At 40.4% G+C, this 22898-nt stretch overlaps 1 protein-coding gene across 1 annotated transcript in view; it reads left to right on the top strand.

Moving 5' to 3' along the window:
• Window positions 1-11101, top strand: part of ptgfrnb (prostaglandin F2 receptor inhibitor b) — a 32039-nt gene extending 20938 nt beyond the window's left edge. The window contains exons 7-9 of the mRNA XM_015364416.2: window positions 1056-1163; window positions 6639-6947; window positions 7420-11101. Coding sequence (XP_015219902.2) covers window positions 1056-1163; window positions 6639-6947; window positions 7420-7586 — 584 coding nt within the window. The 3' untranslated portion in view covers window positions 7587-11101. The remainder of the gene's footprint in view (window positions 1-1055; window positions 1164-6638; window positions 6948-7419) is intronic.
• Window positions 11102-22898: the final 11797 nt, after the last annotated feature.

Below are 22898 nucleotides of genomic sequence, written 5' to 3'. Positions count from 1 at the left end.
CTTCTGGAAAGGGACGTTCGTCTTCCTGTCCGCACTCACGGTCTCGGCGAAGCGGTGGATTCCTAGTGCGCTTGCTTCCGAGCATCCGAGGCCGCAGTTGTCCATGTTAAAAGGGTCGGGGAAAGTAAAGATAAAGCACTGATTGGGCCGATGTGTCTCTCCCTAGCACGGTAAGTCCCAGGGCTTTCATACGTTAAGTGCAGGTTTACCCTGGCAGCTTCACGCCTGGGCCTCAGTGGTGGGTAGACTCTGGGGACCCCCCAGGGAAGCTCAAGCTGGCTGCTTGGGTCACACATCGTGCCTGACATTTCCAGATACAGCCAGTGTGCTGGAGGTGAGCTCAGGCCCTTTTACGGAAGGAGACACTGAAGAGGCTACAGCCTCTCCACCTCCCCTAAAGGAGGCTCAGCGCTGTGCTTGGTCTTTCTGTTTCACAGTGTGGAATTACACTCTGCTTGTTCCTTTAGTGCCTCTCTAGACTGACCCTCCTGCAGCTTGTTCCCTGAGGGTTTAAAAATGTTTGGGGGGGGGCCTTCTGAGAAGCACTGGGCTTGGCGCTGGTTATAGATTGAGCTTTGTGGCCCAGGCGTCTCCAGCTTGGCCCTGGATGATGTTACCAGCCAGCAGCGTGCGGCAGTGCCTGGGGACTCCCAGCCAGCTGGCCGAGCGCCACCATGGGCGGGGTCCGGGTTAGACAGCCGTGCCTGTCTCGTGACTCCCCGCGGCTGCTAGGGCCTACAGGCACTCCCGTGTCAGTCGCTGTGGGGCTTGCAGGGTGGCGGATGACACCGGGCCCACGAGTGTCCCTCCTTGCTCCCCTTGTAAAGAGCAGCAGGGATTGCTGGGAGACGAGGAGGCGGAGCAATCGGCTGTCCTGACTTGACAAATCAAAAGGGAAGCCTGGTGAAATGAAGAAATTAATAAAGCACCTATCCTCTTATTAACGCAGAAGCCTTAAGAATACGTCATATCCCCTCTGGGGGGAACCGGCCTCTCCGAGTCATCAAGTGCAGCGGGAACCCTGACTCTGGGCCCCTGGCTTTGTGTCTCTGCAGGTCCAGCCTTCAACGTGTCGATTCACACAGACACCTCGTCCGTGTTCCCCGGAGAGACTGCCAAAATCCAGTGTGCTGTGACTGTCCTGGGGATGGTTGCTAAAGCAGGCAAGTTTCCCCAAGAACTCCACAGGGTCCTGGCCGTTTGGAAGATCGAACGCTCTGCCAGAGCGCAGTGTTTGTGGGACTTGTCAAAGTCATTAGGCTGAACATCCCGACGCTCGTTGGATTGAATCATTAGCCTGTTCTAGTTTAATTGATTGATTTATTCACTGGTAGTTGGCAGGGCAGTGGTGCTCTAGTGGCACAATGTTTTAGTTACACAGTTATGACATCTAAATCTCTTTCACTTGTAAAGTGTCTACACTTGTGGCAGAGAAGAAATGTGTTTTATTTACCAAGCTCATAACAGGAGTTATTTTCGTATCTGATTTCTTACTGCACATGTACTATAAAATACTATGCATATTTTCTATAACTCTAAAAGAGCTTTTGAAAGCAGAGTCATAATTAATCGAATGCTTAATGACAATTCTTTCCTGTAAGCTTCTGTTTTCTGCATGAGTTTTCTGGTTATCAAAGCAGATGAAGCTTTGTACCCATGTGTACCAGCTTTTATAAATATGTATTTTAAAATTACCGTCAGTAGCAAGCTTAATATATGGATTCATCATTGAGATGGAAAGAGGTATCCAGACATGTCCATTCACAACTAAGAATCACCATTAAACTTGAGAACTGTACACTTCCTTAATTCCTTTCAATTTTCTGTGATGTGTGTCAATGCTTTGCTACAAAATTCTTTTAACGAGGTCAGTACAGTTGCTTTTCAACATAATGCATAATCAGAATATGAAACACGAGTTGCTGGATAGTGTTTGTATTTGGAAATTATTTGATTTTCAACCTTTAAACTATGAACATCTTGAGGCATGCATATACAAGCAATTTGCCCACTGCCTCACCTTAAATATAAACCTGTAACACTTAAGGAGTTTTCCTAACAGAGTGGTATTTATAGGAGTGGACACTGTCTCCTGGGTAGTTATTTGAAATCAGTGATAAGAGCTTCTGCCTTATGAGAAAAGAATTGTTCATTTCCAGTGTTGTTATTTCTGGGTAGCCTGGTACACATCTCTAGATTTATAAAATGACGACATGGCTTTTCTACAAAGCTGCACCAGGTACAAAGTGAATCCTCCGTGATTGCAACATGTTGCAAAGCTGGGAGCATTAAAGCTGTAGAGTAGATCACTGATTTACAAATATGCAGAGCAATGGCTTAAAGGTAACATGCGAGCTGTGTACTGTGTACTGTGTACAAGGTATAAAATGAAATTAAGCTTTTGACAGACTGCAGTGTTGCATATCTGAGCCTTATCACTGCCGGTATCTTCTCTCACCAGCCTTTTGCTTCCCCAATTCATCTTTTTTTTAATTTTTAGATTTGAACAGTTCCTTTACCTCTAGATCATTTTTCCCCCCTTTTAATGAAGCTTAGTCCAGAAATGTACTGTTGCCTCTGAAGAGGCAAGAGCTTAGCAGGGCCCAGAGGCTGTGTCTCAGAGAAACAAGAGGGTGATTGATAAAAGCAGCTGCTGGAGATGAGATCATAGAACTGGTGATACATGGAAGGCTCTGTTCTATTTTAGCTTTTGCAATGATGGGATTGGCAGTGCATAAGGCAGATCGAAGTATCAGGAATATGAGCTCTGTTTCTGATGTTAACTGCCATTCACCAGACATCAAACTGGCTTGACATTTCTGATTCAAATGGATCAGGAGAGTGCTGCCAATTCTCAGCTAAGAGTTTACATGAGGCTTTTGTATGCTTGATGTACCTCAGCCTACTGTAAAGAATAGTTTACAGTACAGTATGAATCGCAGAACAGGCAGCGGTATTAATCAGACTTACTGCACTCCCACATTTGGCGAAGCGCTGTCCACATTAACTAAACTTTGAGGTCGTAAGAAGGGTTTTGGAAGAGAGGAGGCCATGTGGCCCATCCGGCCTGTTTCATTGTTAGTAGCTAATCGATCCTAATCTCACCCTGCCCTGTCTTACAAGAAGCCAAAAGCTTTCATCCACCCACAATCCCAGAGACGAGGCTACAGTGAACCGGGAGAACTGTACCGTGAGGCCCTGCACTGTCAGACTGTGGCAAGCCCTGCCTTTCCTGACAAGGCAAGCGACAGCGGCACACGCAAATATACAGATGCTTATCAAGAGGCATTAGACCCTTAAAAATGGTGATGTTTGTTTGCATATTAGGGCCTGTCGGTACACGATATATGTGCATCGTCAAACCACGAGGAGGGGTGGCGGGGTCTGTTGGCGGCAGTCAGTGGTGTGTACAGGGGAGTGTGTGGGGGCCAGTCCTTGCTGTTCTTGTTTTTAGATGCACTTCCGCTTGGTTTTCCCCTGTTTAGTCTGAAGGAGTTCTCTGGGTGGACCTCTGGCCACAGATGTCTGCCCTGTCACTGCTGTGCGCAGCGTGTCCTTGAGTCCCAGGACGCTCAATTCAATACCTGGCACCTCTGCTAACGCTCTGAACACAGCCAGTTACAGCTCTCGGCATTCCCCCCCGACGCCTCCAGGGAATTACTCCTGTCCATAACCCCCCCCGATCATCGCTGTGGTCTCCAGTCAGAGCATCCTCTGCACATAAAAGGAATCGGAGGGGTTTGACAGATTGTGGAATCTGTTGTGACTCACTGGGATTTGCTTCCAGTGACGTTTGCTTTTCCGCCCTGGGGGAACGGGCGTTCTTGGAAAGGCGAGTCCTCGCAGGAGTCTTTCTGGGCGCTGGGAGAGGGATATGATTGATTTCGGTCAGACCGGTAGGAGGGATCTGAAAGTTTCTTTTTCGGTTGAATCTCCTTCGAAGACCGTAAATGTGCTGAGTATTTCTGGAAATTCTACTTGCACAGTAGAATAAGACTCTTTTAGGAATCGACAAGGACACAGCGTTTTTTCCAGAGAAGCTGCTATTGATTGCTTCAGACAATTACTTCATGCACTGCTTTGTTTTTGTTGTTGCTAATTTGGTTTTGTGCAGTGCTTCCCGAATTTCTTGCCTAATTTCCTGAAAACGGACAAAATCATGAAATACCTTCAATAATGACGAGGGTAATTTATTTTTGCTCTCCCAAAAGTCCCTTCCATTTGTTTGTGCATAAAAATGTATACATTGGAGTGAAGAGTTCAAGCTTCAAAGTGCAAAGCAAATGAATGAGAGGATAAATGAGTAGTGAGAAGCACTTTGGAGAAGACTTCATAAACAAATCTGTTTCCTATGTGTTTTAGAAGATGAAGCAAAGTAAAAAAGTGTATAGCCACATGGAGACTGCATATGTAGAATTACATAATTTGCAATAGAATAGATTTTAACAATTCCTAGTTAGTACTTTGAATAATGCTGTGACACTCATCCACCTGTAATTACAGTTATTGTATTTAGAAATAAGAAGCATGCAGTGTGACAAGGTAAGGATATACTGTATAGACGTGTGTGTATATAATGAGGACACAGAGTAGGATGATACCAGGTCAAGGGTACCTCAGGCACCAGGATCATTGCAGCCAATGGAACAGTATAGATCCGGATGCTTTCTATATTTGCTCACTGTGGAACACATGGCACTACTGATTGACACTTTTAAAAGTACAAAGGGGTAATGATAATAATTTAGGTAAAGGGTTGCAGAAGCCTAATTGAAATGAACCACACTTTTCTATAGGTTAATCTCATGTGGGTAACAAAGCTCTAACCCAGACCAGACCTCTAGTCCTGTAATGTAATTTTGGTAACAGTATAAAATACATTAATTGATTCTTTATGAATGCTTAATAGAGAATGAATCCATAGAAAGCTAGATTAAATTATCATGCTTACAAATAAGTTAATTCACACAAAATGTTTGTGTGTGATTGTAAGTATTTGTACACACAGTGCAACCTGTGAAATGTTTTTACTTTATTACAGTTACAGATAGGAATTAACAGTGATCAGAGTATGAGGGTGTGACAAATACAGGTACTTTCCTGACAGCGTGAGCAAAGTAAGTGGCAGGATGTTCGGCTTCCTTAACGAATGGCTTGTATTGCTCATTAACTCATAGTGTACGTGGAGGTGTGAGCAGTCAGAAGAACTGCTGACACCAAGGTTGAGAAAGTGGTTTAGATATACTGCCCACTATACAAAGTCAAAAGTGCCGGACCACGATCTTGCCCCTGGTTTCCTCCCCTGTGAAACACAGGAGGGTGAACCGTTTTATGAATGTAGTTTAGTATAATCTTGTCTTAGCTACTGAAGAAACCTTTTTTTTATATTTTGCATGAAATAAGGTTACTTGTGCTATGACTGCAATGTGTGTGCAGTACAAAAATAACTTTTACACCAGCTTCATGGATGCATTTTAGTTGTTGTTCTAAGTTGACTTATATTATAATTTGGAAAGGAGTCTGTACTGTTGTCCTTATACAGGTACTGTATTTTGTCATCAGCCTTAAACATTTCCTCCAGTCCTCATTCCCCCAGTCCAAAACTTAGCCTGATTGCAAAATGTGGTGAATGTGCACCTCCTCTTATGATCTCTATACAGAATATTCAGTACTGCTCCTGTGGCGGTTTTCTCCCTGACTAGTAACAGCTGATGCTGTTTTTCATTTTTCAAGCCCTGTGCTTTAAATCCCTAGGGTGCAGAACATTCTTTTTACATTCTCTTCATAGCCAAATTGATTCTCAGATGGTTAATGCATAAAATTGAAATTGAAAAAAACTGAACAATGTGTGCCTACTTTCACTGATCTGCCATTGTGCTGGTAAGGACATACATTTGATTGCACAATGTTCTGATTTTATTTCCCTGGCTCTCTATAACACATTTTAGGAAAGATCATAGATAATGCTGTACTGCTAATGGATATTTCCATGCATGTGAGAATTGGAGTTTCTCAGTATTATTTTTTGGACAGCAGGTGTGATTATGGTCGAAGCTAGGTATCTTTTGTGCAAACTGCAGCTGGCATTCAGGTGTGATGATGTTGTGTGTGTTATTAATATGCTGCTGTGCATATCGGCTGTTTCTTCATCTGATTGACCTAATTGGTGCTTATGGGAGCAGTTTCAGTGTTAGGAGAGCCGACGAACACAAACACGACATAGGTGCAGTAACGAGAGCTGAGGTGATCTAATTTGTAGTTTATTTCAGTGAAACTTGGAGATGACTGATATTGATCTTTTCTTCGGTTTCTTTTTACAGCTCTGTTACTTGTTTTTCCTCATCTGGCTGGTTTAATTTTCCAGTTTGTTTTTTTCCATACATGCAAACCCAAAGGTAGGGTCTTCCATGTTTGTTTTAGGTGATTGAGCAGTGTCTGGAAGGACTGTGCTATACCAGCCTCTCTAGACAAACCACAAAGGAAAGGATTTATTTCAAGTCAAAGACTGTAATACCCATAAAGGAAACTTACTCTAGGAAACCTGGACACAAGGCAGTACTTTTCAGGCTGTGTGTCTTCATTCTCACTCACTGCTGCAGATTCCCGCCTGCCTGACCCGCGCGTGTGTTGCTCCTCAGGTGACATTTCCTTTGAGGTGAGGTGGTTCCTCGAGCGGTCTCGCACCGCAGACACCGAGGACGTCCACTTCCTGGCCTCTGTGGACCGCTGGGGGGTGCTGAGGCAGGCCCAGAGGAACAGCAGCAGTGACTGCAGCCTGGAGAGGACGGACGCAAAGACTTATCGCCTCAGCGTCCACAACGCGCAGGACAGCGACGCGGGAAACTACCACTGCACTGTCACGCCTTGGGTCAGAACCGCAGACGGATCCTGGCAGAAGTCGAAGGACATCAGCTCCTTGCCGGTCCTGCTGGTGGTGAAGTTCGCAAGTCAGTTGTCACTCCATGGACTTGGTTGTTTTTATCAGCTAGTACAGTAGATAGTAACGTGCTGTATTTGGAATCTCCCAAAGTATTTCTTACTTCTTGACGCAAAAAGGCACATGGGAGTAGAATAAGTAGAATTGTCATTTATTGGTTTAGAAGAAAAATGTTATTTCATATAACATATAGTGCCTTGAACTAAATTAGCATAGAGTGACTTTTCAAAGCTGTGACCTGGTCTGGATTTGGTCACAGAATTGTGGGTCATTCCTTCATTGCGTGGCCCTTCTGTGCCGCTGGTTTGTGTCGTCTTTAGGTTTTGTGGTCAATGTCAAGGGAAACTGCCTAGCCGAATTACCTTTTGAGTGGCTGGAAGAAAGAAGGTTGTTTTAGCAGAGAAAATCTCCAAGAGTTTGTTTTATGCTTTGATACCGAGGTAGAATCTGTACTAACGGACCCTGTGTGTTTCTTGTTCTAGTCTGGGAGTCGATGAAGCTGCCGCTGCTGTACGGAGTTGGCGCTGCGCTTGCTGTCGGCCTGCTGTCCATGCTGATTGGCTTTGTCAGCGCGCGCTGCTGCTTCAAGGAAGCCAGCGACAAGGACTCGCGGGCGACAAGGCGGCTGATGGCCATGGAAATGGACTGAGACGAGGACCTCGCAAGACACCCGCTTGTGGCTACCTTCTGACGAGCCTAGCACGGTCTCATTTCTTCCTACTCGGTCACTGTGGCAAGAAACAAGGGCCTTTTTTAATACAGAAGAACAGAAGCCAAGAAAATACATTTTATCAGTCCTTAGGGATTGATTTTTAAAACAAAAATAAAAAAACCTCAGGTCCAGTTTTGACTATTGCCTTGTGACTGCATTAACGTAGATAAGAATTATAAAACAGATTAACAATAATATATGAAACGCAATACCACTTTTTGAAAGTCTCAGTAAGGGCTTTTGTTTCCACCATTGATAATTGCACTATACTCAGGAAAGACGTCACCAAATGAACAGAATACATGTTAAACACTTCAGGTCCAAATGGTCTGTGGTCAAAAGACTGCTTCAGCCTTTCAGTGTCTGAAAAGAGAAGCATTTTGTGGCAGTATTTCTATCCTGCACTGTTATTAAAAATGATGCAGTAGACCAGACCCGTATCTGGGATACAAGTGCATGAACTGGCCTGTGAATGCGAGCTGTGCAGCAGGCTTGTTACTGCAGGTGTATGAACATTGTGACCTAGGGGGAAAATGTCATAACACTTGGGCTTCACTTCACTTACATAGACTTACTCGGTGAAGGGACAAAACCATTTTAAGTATTTTAAAATGTTTAGTATCCTAACTCTTACCTTCTTCTTTGATTTGTTTTCTGTTTCTGTAAACTTCTTCTTCAGGTCTCTAGGAAATACTTGTAGTGCTAATCGGTGTCTTGACTAGTAGTCATCTCTGTGCCTTAAGAATGACTTATAAGATGAGTAAGGCTTTGATGTGTTTTGAGAGGTTTTTTTATAATTGCTGCATATAATAAGGGAACGGATACTGTATGTACTGTAAGACACGGGAGTTAATTTAAGGATTTCACTGTTGAGACAATACGGTAAAACTTTGTTCAGGTTTATTTTTTAATGGTTATGTGTAAGCTACTTATTTTTTAACAAAATGTACAACTTACTAAAAGGTGCACATGTTGTGTGTGTGAATTCTGCATGGGTTCCAAAATTGCATTAACAGATATCATAAACGTTCCCTTTTACCAACAGTGCAGAACAAAGATTTTCTGGTTAAGTGAACAGCTGTTGCAATTGTGTATTAGCTGAGAGAGATGGTCCATCTGGACTTTGTAAACAGAATTTTTAAGTGCAGATTACACATCTTGTGACTGAAGAACTGAAAATGTACAGTACAGGAAGTTGAGGAAAGACATTCCAATGAAGGCAGTAGTAAGACTTTGGTCATTTGTATTTTGGATTTGCAGATATATGACCGCTGACTCAATTATAATAGAAAAGGCCAAAGGTGTTTCTTAGAATTGTTTAAGGATGAGAGCGAAATATAGTTAAAGGTTTTGTAGATGAAAATGTTTTTATAAATTCTGCAACAGTTTAGCTAGTATATTATAGTTTTCAGGGAATGGTCTGATTTATACATTGTCACTTTTTAAACTTTCATACCATGTTTCTAAACACTCATAAAAATTAAAACATTGATGCCATAATATTTTTTTTATAAGCCGGATAGGATTCAGAATACTAAGTTATATTTATGAGGCCTTTTTATCATGATGCTTTTGTAGGCACAAAGCCTGAAATATATTTTTCTTACACTTAAATATTCATTTGGGTCCTTTTTTAATGTATCAATGTTACATTGAAGACACTTGAGCTGCCTTCTTCAGTGGCTCCTAAGGAAGCAGTTTTATTTGAAGGTAGATGAACTGCACCTCTTCACTGTACAAAAGACAGGTTTTTTATTATTTCTTCAGTTCCTTATAGTGGTTGTCGATTGTTTTCCCACCAAAAATGCACTCCCTGCTTTTTTCTTTGTCATGGGATCTGTGCTGTTCAATGGAGATTATAGTATTGTACACTGGCATTCAGCTGCCATTAAAACTTGTAGCTTATGAAGCTTTTTTGCTGTGTGTCCTGCCTGTTGTGCTGTAATCCATCTTTCATGGGGAACTGTTGCCTTTCACATAACTACACAGCTGTTAGCATTGATCCTTACAGTTGCACCAGTTAGACTGTCATCCATTAACCCAATCAGTCTGGGGTGTTCGAACACTTCTTTAATGAGTGATGCAATGGAAGTTGGACTGCATTTTTTTCTTTTTTCAGTCAGTATTTTTCATTTGCTCAGTGCTAAAGCTCCTTTAATACTGTTGGTGATCATTAGGAAAATCCCAGTTTCAAATGTGTATTTGACATTTACTTTGTCATCCTAAATTATGCCAAACGCAAGAAGTATTGTCTTTGTTATCTGCAGTAAAATGTCCAACTGAAAAAGTAAAAACTTCTGCTACATTAAACTACTGCCTTATTTTTTTTTTTATTTCATTCATACAAAGATACTGAGTATTTTTTCCAACAACCAACTTTTGGTTTGTGAGGTTCAAGTTTAAGGCACTTGTTGATAATTTTGATCTTCTAAAAATTAGGTTTGTGTTATAACAATTCCAAGATCAGCCACTTAGTTCCTTATTAATATACAATTATGAACACTGTCTTTTACTTGCTTTCTTGCCTGCTGAGATACTAAAGCTATGAAAAACATGGAAGCATGTTCATGTCACCTTACCAATCCAGAATCACACTGCTACTAGGAAAAAAAAGACTTCTAAGCTTGTGTTTTCTTCATGCGTTCTTTCTGGTTGTTTCGGTAAGAGAGAAACTCTGCCTGTCTGGATGGAGTCCTCCAGTCTGGAGGGGGCTGTAAGCATATCGCAGGGCAGAGCTGCCCTCTGAACCACTCAGATTTCCTACTTGCGTGCGGCACCGTGAGAAGTCCATCATCTCAAAGGAGGCAATACCTCATTTTTATGACGAGTTGCAGTGGCTCTGTGGCTGGAAGGTTGCCGGTTCGTATCCCACGGCTGGCAGAAGCATCCTAGTCCGTTGGGCCCCTGAGCAAAGCCCTTCACCCTAGCTGCTCCAGGGGTGCTGTATAACTGGCTGACCCTGCACTCTGACCCCCAGCTTCTCTCCCTGTCTGTGTGTCTCATGGAGAGCAAGTTGAGGTGAAAAGATATTCCTAATTCCTAATGCAAGAAAATGTAGATGGCCAATAAAGTGATCTTATCTTATAAATGCTGTTTGTATTAAAAGGCAATAATCTGTATTATCACTGGACAATATCTCTACAGTTCACAGTATTTTTCTTATTGAGTCCTTGTGTGTGCTCTTTACTTTCTTTGGAGGGAAACACTCACGTACTCTCCTTAGCTCCACTGGTTCCCTTGTGCGTTTGAGCCCATCTTCTTGGAATAGAGCCACTCTTAATCCCTCTGCCCCTCGGGTCAGCTGGCCAGCCAGGGCTGGAGAAATTCTTCTTGCTGTTCTACTTGTATTTGAACCCACTTTTGACTGCTCACAAGCGGTACTCCTACAGGTGTTTATTTTTTGACAAATTCTGAAAAATAAATTTTAAATTCAGACATCTGCTGTTCTCAAAGGAAATGTGTCTTAATTTTTCTATTTGTTTTTTCTTTTTATATATATATACCGAATATGACAGATAGTTTAAGAATTTAGATTAACACTAAACAAAAGGTCCCAGCTTCAATCTTGTAGGGAAACATTCCTGAATGTTTTCTCTCTCTTAAATCGGCAGCACCTGACGAACTAGAACTAACTGGTTCAGTTAATAGTCAGGAGTAATCTGTAGAGCAGCAGCCCATCACAACACAGTTGGGGAAATCCTGACGGAAAACCGTAATGTTCCCGGAACCTCTTGCATTACATCCGATTATATCATCCATATGATCTTAATTAGCCAAGAACTGTTGAATTATGAAATGGGAAAAGCATTCAGATTTGGGTTTATTCATCACTGTATAATGTTTTCAGTGAGCTCAGAATGGCTTAGATGAGGTCAAATAATCTGCAAGGAACATTTATCACAGATTCAGATTGCTTACAAATATCCTAGTTAAGAACGCAACACTACAGCAGTAAAGATGCAAGCGCAGTCCTGGCATATCAAACGATTCCCAGAAACATTATTCCTGGACATGCGGTAATGCTCCACTGTGGAGTCAGGCATTTTCAATAAAGCCGGCTGCAGAATGTCTAGACAAAGTCAACACTGCCTGAGCAAATATTTTAACAGAAACGCAGCAATATTGTGAGAAAGTGAGCTAGTAGGGTGCAGGTCTTGTGGGAAATGGTTAATTATGCAGTAGGCATACCAAGAGAGTCACATCCAGTAATTTCAGTGACCTTCGTGTTCCTGAATTTCTGATGATGTCCTTTTTCTTGCCCGAAAGTTCTAATTTTAACATTAATTTATACTGTTACATTAAAGTTTCCTTGGCAAATCAAAGAATGCTGCTATCACTGAAACATATTTAGCACTTAGAAGGCTAGAACATATTTCTGATCTTACTCTGTAAATGCTACAATGGATGACCTCTACTGGTCAGATTAGGCATAACAGGTATGAAGACGGTGGAATGCCTTCAAATTTCCAACCTAGTTTACTGAGGAGGGGGTCGTTAGTCTGCAGGCAGACCAATCATGTGAGACCTGTCAAAGGTTTTCCCCTCAGAGCACTAGCTTACAATTTTTTTTATTTTGTTGCAGTCTAGAAAATAGACATTCCCTTTTTAAATATTCCTGTGGTGATGGTAACAATCAGTTTATATCCACATTTCATTGCAGTGAATCTCAATGTGCATCACATCAAGAAAATGCTAAGAGAGAATTCAAGGAATGTAAAAGTCGCTCAGAAAATTGATGCATTTTTTGCCCATTCCTCCCGGCAGATGTGCTTGAGCTCTCAGTTTGTTTGGGGATCACTTACAGTATGGACATCAGTTTTCAAGTCTTTCATCAGATTACCAATAAGATTCAGGTCAGGACTTTGACTGTGTCGCTCAACAACATTCACTTTCCTAGTGTCAAGCCAGTCCATTCTAGCTTTGGTCTTGTGCTCTGGGTCGTTATCCTGCAGGAAGGCGATTTTGTTGTTGTTGAGTTTTCGGTCTGGAGCAGATTATCCTAACCTGAAGCGTCTGAGAGTGAGAGCCCTGCACGACAGCTCTCCCTTCCTCCCCCTCTTCCTGAATTCAATATCAATTATTATTCTTCAAAATTCAGATTTAGGATTTAAAAAAAACGCTGCTTGTGCTATATTTTTTACAAGCTTCCTCATATAAATGCAAACGGACAAAAAAGCTTCAGTGCCAGACGCCACATGGAGCCGAGGCAGAGGCCACTGCAGCAGCACCTGGTCCAGCGCGTGTCCAGCCGACCACAGGACAGTGACCAGAGCACGTTCCGCATCAGGTCACAGCAGCCAGGTGAGGTTTCGGTCAGTAATCTGACTGACGCAGGCTTCTTCCTGCACTTTTAGCAGAGATTCTCTTTAAATGAGCCACTTTGGAGCCGGAAGCCTTATAGAATAATGCTGTAATAATAATCTCCTCTGTGGTATCTGTAGATCTTTACAGGCTAAGTTGTTCTGCTTCTTATGGAACTATTTGCAGAAAATCTAATTATGATGTTTTAGACAACATGTTTAAATTCTAGGCAAGGTTTGATTATACGTGTCTGAGGCTTGGTACAATAAGTTTTATTGCATTTTTTACTTCAAAGAAATGTATTTAAGCACTGGTGTGGTTTCCCTTATTGTTTCTAAAGAGTTGCCATTTTGACCCTGTGAATAATACTGTACCTATAAGCAAACTTATCCTGATGATACTGATGGGATAAAGTTGGCAGAGAGTTCCCACTTAAGGATATCTAAAAAATAAGTGGCTCACTCATTTTATATGTTATATAGACATAAAATAACCTAGCTATCGTCTTAAAACGAAATGTAGTTGTAATGTTTTTGTGAAAAGAGAATTAAATGCCATGAATGGATCCTGGATTGGACCTCTATTTCTTAAGGTCTCTGGTATCATGGAAATTCACAGAAAACAATTAATTTCACGGAGAGTCTAATTACGTCTAATTAATTAATAAACTAATTAAGGCAACAAATTAATTTTCAATTGTTAACTGAAATTGCAATTTGCCATTAGTTGATGTATGCTCCGGTGAAACATTCTTATTTCATTTCAATTATTACTTGAAAAACAGTGGTACATGAATGGAGGTAATACTGTAGTTTCTGTACAGTATGCATACCTATTACAAAATAACACCACACTATTAGTGTCATAAACTATTTTGATACATCTCATTTGGAGTTGTGCTAGCAATGTGGTAACAACATCCTGTATCAACAAAGAAATCTTTGCATTAAATGAAATTGTTTTTCGCTGTAATATCTCTACAATTCACAGTATTTTTGTCTTATTGTGTCTTGGAGTATGGGCTACACTTTGTCTTTGAAAGGGAAACACTAATGTGTAAATAAACATTTAATACTCTAATGATTTTTCTGACAGCCACACGCAGCTGTAGTACATTAAGGATTCACTGCACCATGTGGCAGAGCAGAATACTGACTGACACCTCACATTGGCTGCAGTACATCTGTAGCTTCAGAGGAGAGCCATTCATTAAAGTTCCCTGAGTCACTTCTAATAGAAAATATGTGAAATGTTGCAAAACAAGAAAAATTGTACTCATTTTCCATCACCGATGATTACTGATGATCAATTGAAGTGGTATTTACAAAATGTCTGCAAATCATCTTTATCTGAGAAATGACTACATTGTGAACTAGCTATCCCGCGTCTTCTGAGAGAATCTTTTTTGCCATGGAGTAGATATAGATATTTCAGTTGGCTATAATTGAAAAAAAAGTATCAGCTGCACATTAACCAGTATGGCACCTTGAATAATCAACTGTTAATACTGGAGGATGTTGTTCAAGAGATTACATAAGCACCCTGTTGCCATGGTAAAGCAGGAGATGCCAGGCACTCTGCCCTTTCCGCTGGCCCTGCTGTTCACTGGAACGTCATGCTTGTAGAAGATCATCTGTGCGCTCCCCTTCTTCAGAGAGGTTCAGCAGCAGGAATATGTGGACGAGTGAGGCCCAGGCTGCAGCCTGAGGTCATATCTATTGATTTCTGTAAACTATCTTACACTGTTTATCATTTATCCCTTACTGCCAGGCAGAGACACAAAAATAATAATAAAGACTACAAAGGCAAGCCCAGTATGAGTTTTCAGGGAATAGGAACTGCTTTCAAACATTGTATTATATTATAAGGTAAGTAAAGGAGGCTATCAGAGAATCTAGGCCCACGAAAAACAGCTTTGGTAGCTCCAATGTAAATGACATCACATTCTTCAATTTCAAATATACTTAGCTGATTTAAATTTAAAGATTCTGCTCTTCTTAATTTAAAATAAGGGTTTAATCATGAAAACAAAAGTCTTTTCCACTGCTTGTCTGCTCAGTTAGAAACAAATCTAATTTAACTGCCACTAAAAGCACATGACTGTGCAGGATTGATTATCTCTTTTCAACAGTGAAAAGATCAATGGGAAAAGAAGATCTTACTAAAATTGTGGGGAAAACTAAATTACATAGATGTAGTACCAAGCTGATGTGATAGTGACAAAAACTAAATCAAGATATATAAAATAAATATATAGATAGAAGGTTGTGTTGTGATGCAACTGTTTGATTCTGTTTTCATCACCAGATGGTGCTAAAGGTGTCCTGACATAAGGATGACCTTCATTTCTGCCGGAAACCTTCAGCTATGCTTCTATAGTATGTTCAGTTTTGTTTAGTACCTGCTATGCACAGAGAAGATCGTGGAACAACTCGTCTTCAGATACAATTAATACAGTTAGCAGCACAGTCATGCTGCTCAGTTTCAAAACAAAACGTCTCTTAGTCTTTGGGAAGTTAAACAGTGAGAAGCTTTCATGGATTTTATAACCATATCACACAGCAAGACCATTAGTACTTGATAATAGCAGTAAGTTGTGAATGTTTCCTGAAGTGTATCAGACCCTTCAAAAGCACAGTAGAATACATAGATGTAGACAGCAGTCTGACTTTAAACTGTTAACAAAAAACATCTTAATCTGAATTAGTCCATTGAAAAGCTCTTGTATGTTCAGAGGTTCTTGTCGACTGTTCCTTCCATTTATTTATAAAATGTTTTAGATATCAGTTCCGTTGTGGTCATTTACAAGTAACCTAACATTTTTATTTTTTTCATAACTGAAAAGGGAGAAATTAAGTATAGCATTTGTTCATCTAAGACTTTTGTTAAAAACAGAAACATTTGTAAAGCAAGATGGAACATTTCTGTGATTGTAAACTGTTTAAGAATATTAATTTAAATGGTTACGTATATTGTATAATGAGTGATATGGTGTTTCTGGGCCATTCAGTAATTTTGCTTCTTGTCTTTCTCAGCCGATAATGGTAGGGAGCTTCAGTTACCTGGGAGGAACAAAATCCACAGCAAAAGAATAACCGGAAACCTGGACGTTTCTAGTGATACAGAATGTCAGTATCACGGCTTAGAGGTTGTTTTTAAAATGAATTCATTGCATTCAGAGAACATGAGATTCTAAATGAAAACAGAGTTCAATTGCTATCTGTCTCCACAGTCTTTGATTATAACTTTTTTTTTTATTTATTGCTAAGAGACCTAAGGCGGTTGTCACATATGCTGGCATGAAGTTTAGCTGTTCCAAACAGCAGGCAAGATAGAACACTCTCCTCTCAGCACAGATCTCTGCAGGATCTTCTTTCTGTGAGACCTTGCTGAGCTCCTGCATCGAGGTACAGTCATTCTACCTGCTGTTGGTTTAATGCAAACATACAATTATTCATTTCACCCATTGTCGTTCTCAATGGAAAAAAGAAACTAACTCACTGTCTGTTACAGTTCCAGCACCCCGCCACCAGAGGGCACCCAAACCGATAGTGTGTCCCTCATCTATTCAGGGGAGGGGTAGGTTAATCAGACCTCGTTAACTAATCCTCTTTCATCACCACACCTCCCCCACCCTACTTAAACCCTGCTCCAGGTCCGCTCAGTATTGGGTCAGAGCTACACATGTCCTCCTTTGCAATATCTTCCTGGGACCCCTTCTAGGTTTTTGGATTTTTGGCTTGCCTTTTCAACCACGATTTCTGGATTGTGTCTTGGATATCTTTTGCCTAGTTTCCCTTTTTGGCTTTTGACCTTTTGCGAGTCTTCTGACCTTGTTCATGGTAATTACTGCTTTCCTGAGATCCTGTTAGCCGCATAGAGTCCATCCCCTGCCGACAGCTGATCAACAGCGTAACACTGGAATGAAGTACATTTAAGAGTTCTCCACAAATTGAGTTTCATCCATTTAAACCAAATCGATTGGGACTTAATGTTGTGTTAAAATTGTACAATGCACTAGCTGTGTCTCTATTAGAATACTGTGAACTTTGGTCACCATGTTATAGAAGAGAAGCTGCTGCTCTGGAATCAGTCCAGAGGAGAGAAACAGATACACAAATTCTCCACAAATTGACTTTCATCCATTTAAACCGAATTGATTGAGACCTCCTGCACATGCAGATAACATACCCTCACTCCACCATCCAACATAGAATAAACTCCTGGACATTATTAGCATAGTTATGAAGAATATTTTTGATAGTGTTAATCTGTCGTCACAACACAAGTATCTCCACAACCTCGGTGAGATATAACTGTGAAGACACTTCCCCCAGCTCTTCCTTTGTGATCTCATTACAAATAAACTACACCAAACCAGGCAGTAACAACTCTTTACTAATAAGATTGATGCAGAATCCAAAATAGACGTACAGTATGAAAATTGTTTGATATCTGCCAAACAATTATGCAACAGTTGGCACAAAATACAATAGGCTTTCAGATTTGCAAATGAAAATGCCAGATGGCATCACTCTCTTGAAACAGACAAATCATCACTATCGAGTTTAACTTTAAGAATAGAACAACATGTCCGCTCAACTTCAGCAAGCATACAGATTGTTTTCACGGTTTTCAAATTCGGTGAACAATAGACTCGTTATTATAAGACACCACCAAGTATTAAGTTGCCATAGTAATAGGTGGAAACAGTTTTTTGGATTCTCCACAGCTTGAGATCCATTAGGATACACATTAAATAAGGGTTGTGTTTTAACGTATCCAACTATTTGTCACGGTTACGCATAATCATCACAAACCCTTGCCAATTCCCACTCAAGCAGACGCATTACTCAATTAACCCATCAGTCATGTCAGCATCAAACTATATAAGGACTCACTCCCCTGTTCACCAGGGGAGCTCTACCTCCCTGTTAACCTCTAGTACTGTGCTACCTGTTGTCAGATGTTCCGGTTTACCAACCCGCGCCTGTCAAGACTGGATCTGTGATTTGGAGAAGCACTGCTATTTCTTCCTGTAACCTCCAGCCCTCAGACCAGCCCCGATTCCGCAGAAGGGTCCAATTAAAGTTAGGGCACTTCGCCATCACACTATTGAGTAGACCTATCAAACAAAATGGTGAGATAGGTATACCCACCGACAAAAAAGTGAGATAACTGAATCAACTTATTAAAGACCAATACGTCTGGCCTGTATTACATGGAATGCTATGGAAACAGTTACTAGAACTAAACTAGAGGATTATCTATATGGAAATAATATCCTAGGGAACAGTCAACATAGTCTTGCCTAATCAACCAGTTTACGTTCTTAGAACAAGGAGTAATACACAGAGAATGTGTGATATGGAGTGTTTGGATTTCTGAAAGGCTTCTGATAAAGTTCGTCATGAGTGATTAACACTCAAATTGTGGGCAGTAGGCATTCAAGGAAATGTGAATATCTGCAGTGAGAAATAGAAAACAGAGGGCACAGAGGTGAATACTCAAACTGGGGTGATGTAAATATTAGAGTATCCCAGGGATCTGCACCAGGACTACTGCCCTTCTTTACTTCTATTGATTATCTACTGTAGATTCTGGGTTGTTTAATAAAGTCGTCAATTGTCCAGATGATTAGCAGACACTGTAGAAGCAGAAGATGAAACGCAAAAAGATTTAGATAAAACTCAAGACACCTGGAAGATGATGTTTAAGGGTTTTGCACGCAGATAGTACAAACAAAAACCACAAATAAAAAATGGGAAACAGTAATAACATTCAAAGCTGAAACTGGTTCACTCGAGGCACTTTACAGGTAATGGAGATCCCCTCCACCACCACCACCACCAGTGTGCAGCCCCACCTGGATGATGCTCCAGTACTCTCCCCACACACCAGCTCTCAGTGGGGAGGAGAGCTGAGTGATGAAGCCAGTTCAGAGATAGGGGTTATTAGGAGGCCACGAGTGGTAAAGGCCAGGGGGAACTTTCACCAGGACACCAGGGTAACAAAAACACATTCGTAAAAGGACAGTTCAGTAAATTGAGTTTATAAATACAGTTCTAGAGGGGGCGGCAACCAAATTATCCTTTCTTTCTGCTCCTCTAACACATAGTTCTCCATGACATCACTTGTCAAAAAACTATAAATACCACAGAGGGCCTCTTTATCTCTTGTACACATTTGTGCTTCTGCATCCTTCCTCCACAACCTCTCCACCTTTGCAGCTGCCCTTTTGATAACTTTTCTCTCTCCATATGGGAAGGCTCTAAACCCTGCTCTTGACCTGTACCTTTATACAACTTTATCCCAGATTTGTTTTGAATGTTCTTTGGTCTTCATGATTGAATCACTGCTTGAAATTCACTACCTATTTTGGGGACCTTACAGAGACGGGTGTTTCTAATGTGAAACATTATTACTACACATACTGTAGACAGGGGACAATCAACTAATTGTGTGGCTCATTAAGATAATCGTGAAGGGTTAAGGTTCATTTTGTTCTTATACATTAATTTAGGTTTGCCATGGCAAATGGTTTTAAATAATTATGCAGTTATGACATTTCCATTTTTGCTTCAAGCATACAAAGATTGCTTTGAGAGTGTCAAGGACATTGTGTATGCAACAAATATTGATCGCTACTTCAGAGTGTCTCAGCTGCAAGCTTTAAAGCAGCAAAAGGTGAAAACTGAGCAAGAGTCTAAATATTTTTGAAAGGCTCTATTACTGTACATGTTTATGAATAATGTTTTCCACGAGAGCTGCTGTTACCTTAGTTATTGAAACTCCTTTGTAGTAGTAATTACACATTTTTGTAATTCAGGAGGTACATTATTGAGAAAAATCAAAAGCATAGTTCAAATATTTTTTTCACCAATGTGTAATGTGCAAGAATGGTTGATAAACCACAGAAATACAATATATTTTCCTTCCTACAATCATGTTAGTGCTTTCAGTCCCTAATCATCAAAATGCACAGAGTATTATCATTCACAAATGCATGCAGTGAAAGCTATTTAATGGCAAAATAGATGTGTTTCTTTATTACTACAGTGTACTGTATGTCACTTCTCTTTTGCCACATATGCCTGTTTTTAAAAAAGATATTAAGAGGTGGAAAGGAGATGGCCTGGCAGCACAGTAGTTAGCATTGCTGGCTTGCAGTGTGGCTGTGGAATTCTAATGTGCTTGTGGCTGTTAATTGGGTCGACTTGGACCCACAGGTGTGGCGTTTGTTGGGAATACTTAAACAGGGAGAAACAGAAAAGGAGAGATTATGTCTTTACGTCTTCTTTTAAACACATCAGAACAGAGGACCTGCAGAGTTTTTAAAAGGGAAAAATGGAAGCATTCCAAAACCTCCAGTGAAATCGGAGTGGGAGTTACTGCCAAAGGTGAGTTTTTCTGGTCCAGAAAAAAAAAACGGAGTCAAGCATTTTTGTGAAAATTTTGTGACAAATTTTCCAAAAGAGAACAAAAAAAAACAAAAGAACATTTTTCCCAACCCACAATTTTTAAGAAAAAAGAAATATATCTTCTCTTTTTCTACCTGTTTTCATGCACAATATGCGTGGGTGTTCCAATCAATTCCATAACAATTCACTCCTTATTTCACCTTGCCAATGAAAGGTTAACTGAAGGATATATTCACACTGAAGTCATGGAGGGCCACAGCCTAGTGGGTTTTTGTAAATTTGCTTCAAATAAACCACAATGAAACAACCTTTATTCAGTACAGACAATAGATGTTTCAATTAGGAAGTTAGTAAATAAGGTGAAATGAAATATTTCGCATGTTGCAGCATGCAGAAAGAACTATTTTATCACCAATCAAGCTATAACTATTACAGTCAATAGGTTTAATCCCTGCTGAAGAGAGAGGAGAGAAAACACAACGTTTCGGCTGTGAAGCCTTCTTCAGGTCTGAAACGTTGCATTTTCTCTCTTCTCTTTCCAACATGGAATAAACCTTTACTTGTTCCTCTGCAGACTATGCATGCTGACGCAGCTCCCCACCTGAACTACTGTAATAATTACAGTTATTTGTCAATGAAAGACTGAAAAAAATATTATCTTGTTTCTGATATAATAAAAATAATTGAAATCAAATTACTTTAAGTTCCAAGTAGATACCTTGACTGTTTTAGTTTACATCCATGTCATATATGGCTGCTGGGGATTTTGTACTGGTTGGAGTGTTTTTTTCTTATTTTGAAGAGTATTAAACCTTTTCCTGTTGTCAGTTTTTAAATAAGCATCTCCCTCACAGTTGGAAATATATATTAATTTAATTAAACACCCTATGAATCTGCTGACTTTAAAAATGAACATATTCTCTGTCTCATGTACATTTTGATTATGATGAATAAGCGTAGAGTGTAAAGTAATCTAAACATGCTAATTCTTATGTATCCTTCCAAGCGCAAGTCGAACACAGCAGTGGCACATACAGTAACAACCAGAACCCTGTTATTTCAGTAGGTATAAATAAACAAAAGGAGAAATAACTAGTTATACAGCACTTAATGTTTGGGAAGAAAAAAAAATCTATAGAAATAAAAGTACTGTATAAGCAGCAGCTGTACACTAATGCACCCGTGAAATCACACTAAAAAATGACAACCAAGTAAAACGTCTTGGACATATGTAAAGCAAAAAAAAGGAGTTACAGATTGTCTTAGTCTTTCTTAAGCAGCAGTCTATGTTTCTGACAGAATGTAGACTATGTCCTTCAAGAGTTTAATTTCGCCACGTTCCTGTTTGAGCTTACCTTCGGTGTCTGTGTGAATTTAAACACAGTGGTAAGAAAAGGTGTTAGCCTATACAAGCACTAAGGGCCACAACACGCAAATCTCAGTTGGCACGGTGAAATCAGATTAGAACAAAAAATACAACATATGCATTCTTTACTGCAGCTACTGGTATAGTTTAAATGCATTTGCAGTATGCACATTAAGTATTTAACGTCTCTGAGCCAAGACTGTGCAGGAGGCATTGCAAAGACAGCTCACTTGTGGCTAATGCTATCTCGACTGAGCTGATAAGGGCACCAGAACACAAGTTCATATATAGGCTTTTCAGATCAACTACCTCATTTTAGTATGAGAAATAGTTTACAGAATCTATTGTTGTTTGTGTAGTTTTTCCACTTCTGCTCTTTTCACAGCATATGAAATCTGGTGATATATAAGATAAGAACACTTTACTGGTCATATCCAATTTCTTGTCTTTTCAGAGAGAGAAGCTTGGGGTCAGAATGCAGGGTCTTACCCAGTATATATATATTTTTGTGTAAAAGCACGCTATGTAAAAGACATTCAGCCAATTGTGAAGTAAAACTGTAATACCAATACATTTTTAATAATAATTCCTTACACTTATACAGCACTTTTCTGGACACTCCACTCAAAGTGCTTTACAGGTAATGGGGATCTCCTCCTCCACCACCAGTGTGCAGCTCCACCTCAAGTTTTTCCTTAGTTTTTCCCAGGAGTCTCCCCTCCAGGTACTGGACAGGCTCACACCTGCTGAGCTCCAGTGTGCTGCAGGGTGAAATGGCTGCTGGGCATATAAAAAATAATAAATAAAACAAAACACATGTGTTTATTAGAATTTTCATCACGGTTGTGCCCTATTACTGTTTTCAGCATCTGATTCAAAGGTAAGCTTGCCAATGAATAATAAGAAGTGCTGTTTTGTCTTTGTTCCTATTCCATTTGAACAATATGTAACTCGATGATACAAGTGTGGGCTTGTGTAGCTGACAACATCATCTGTCTGGCAACTGTCTGGAGCCAGTTTACATTTTGTATGTACCAGAAACAGGTGGTGTGGTGGCTCTGTGGCTCAGGATCTGCGCCTGTGGCTGGAAGGTTACTGGTTCATATCCTGCGGCTGGCAGAGGAATCCTACTCCGTTGGGCCCCTGAGCAAGGCCCTTCAC

This window comes from Lepisosteus oculatus, chromosome 15, assembly GCF_040954835.1.
Source record: "Lepisosteus oculatus isolate fLepOcu1 chromosome 15, fLepOcu1.hap2, whole genome shotgun sequence".
NCBI classification, from domain to species: Eukaryota; Metazoa; Chordata; class Actinopteri; order Semionotiformes; family Lepisosteidae; genus Lepisosteus; species Lepisosteus oculatus.
Note: the sequence above shows the minus strand (reverse complement) of the source record. Positions and strands in the feature narration are given on the sequence as shown.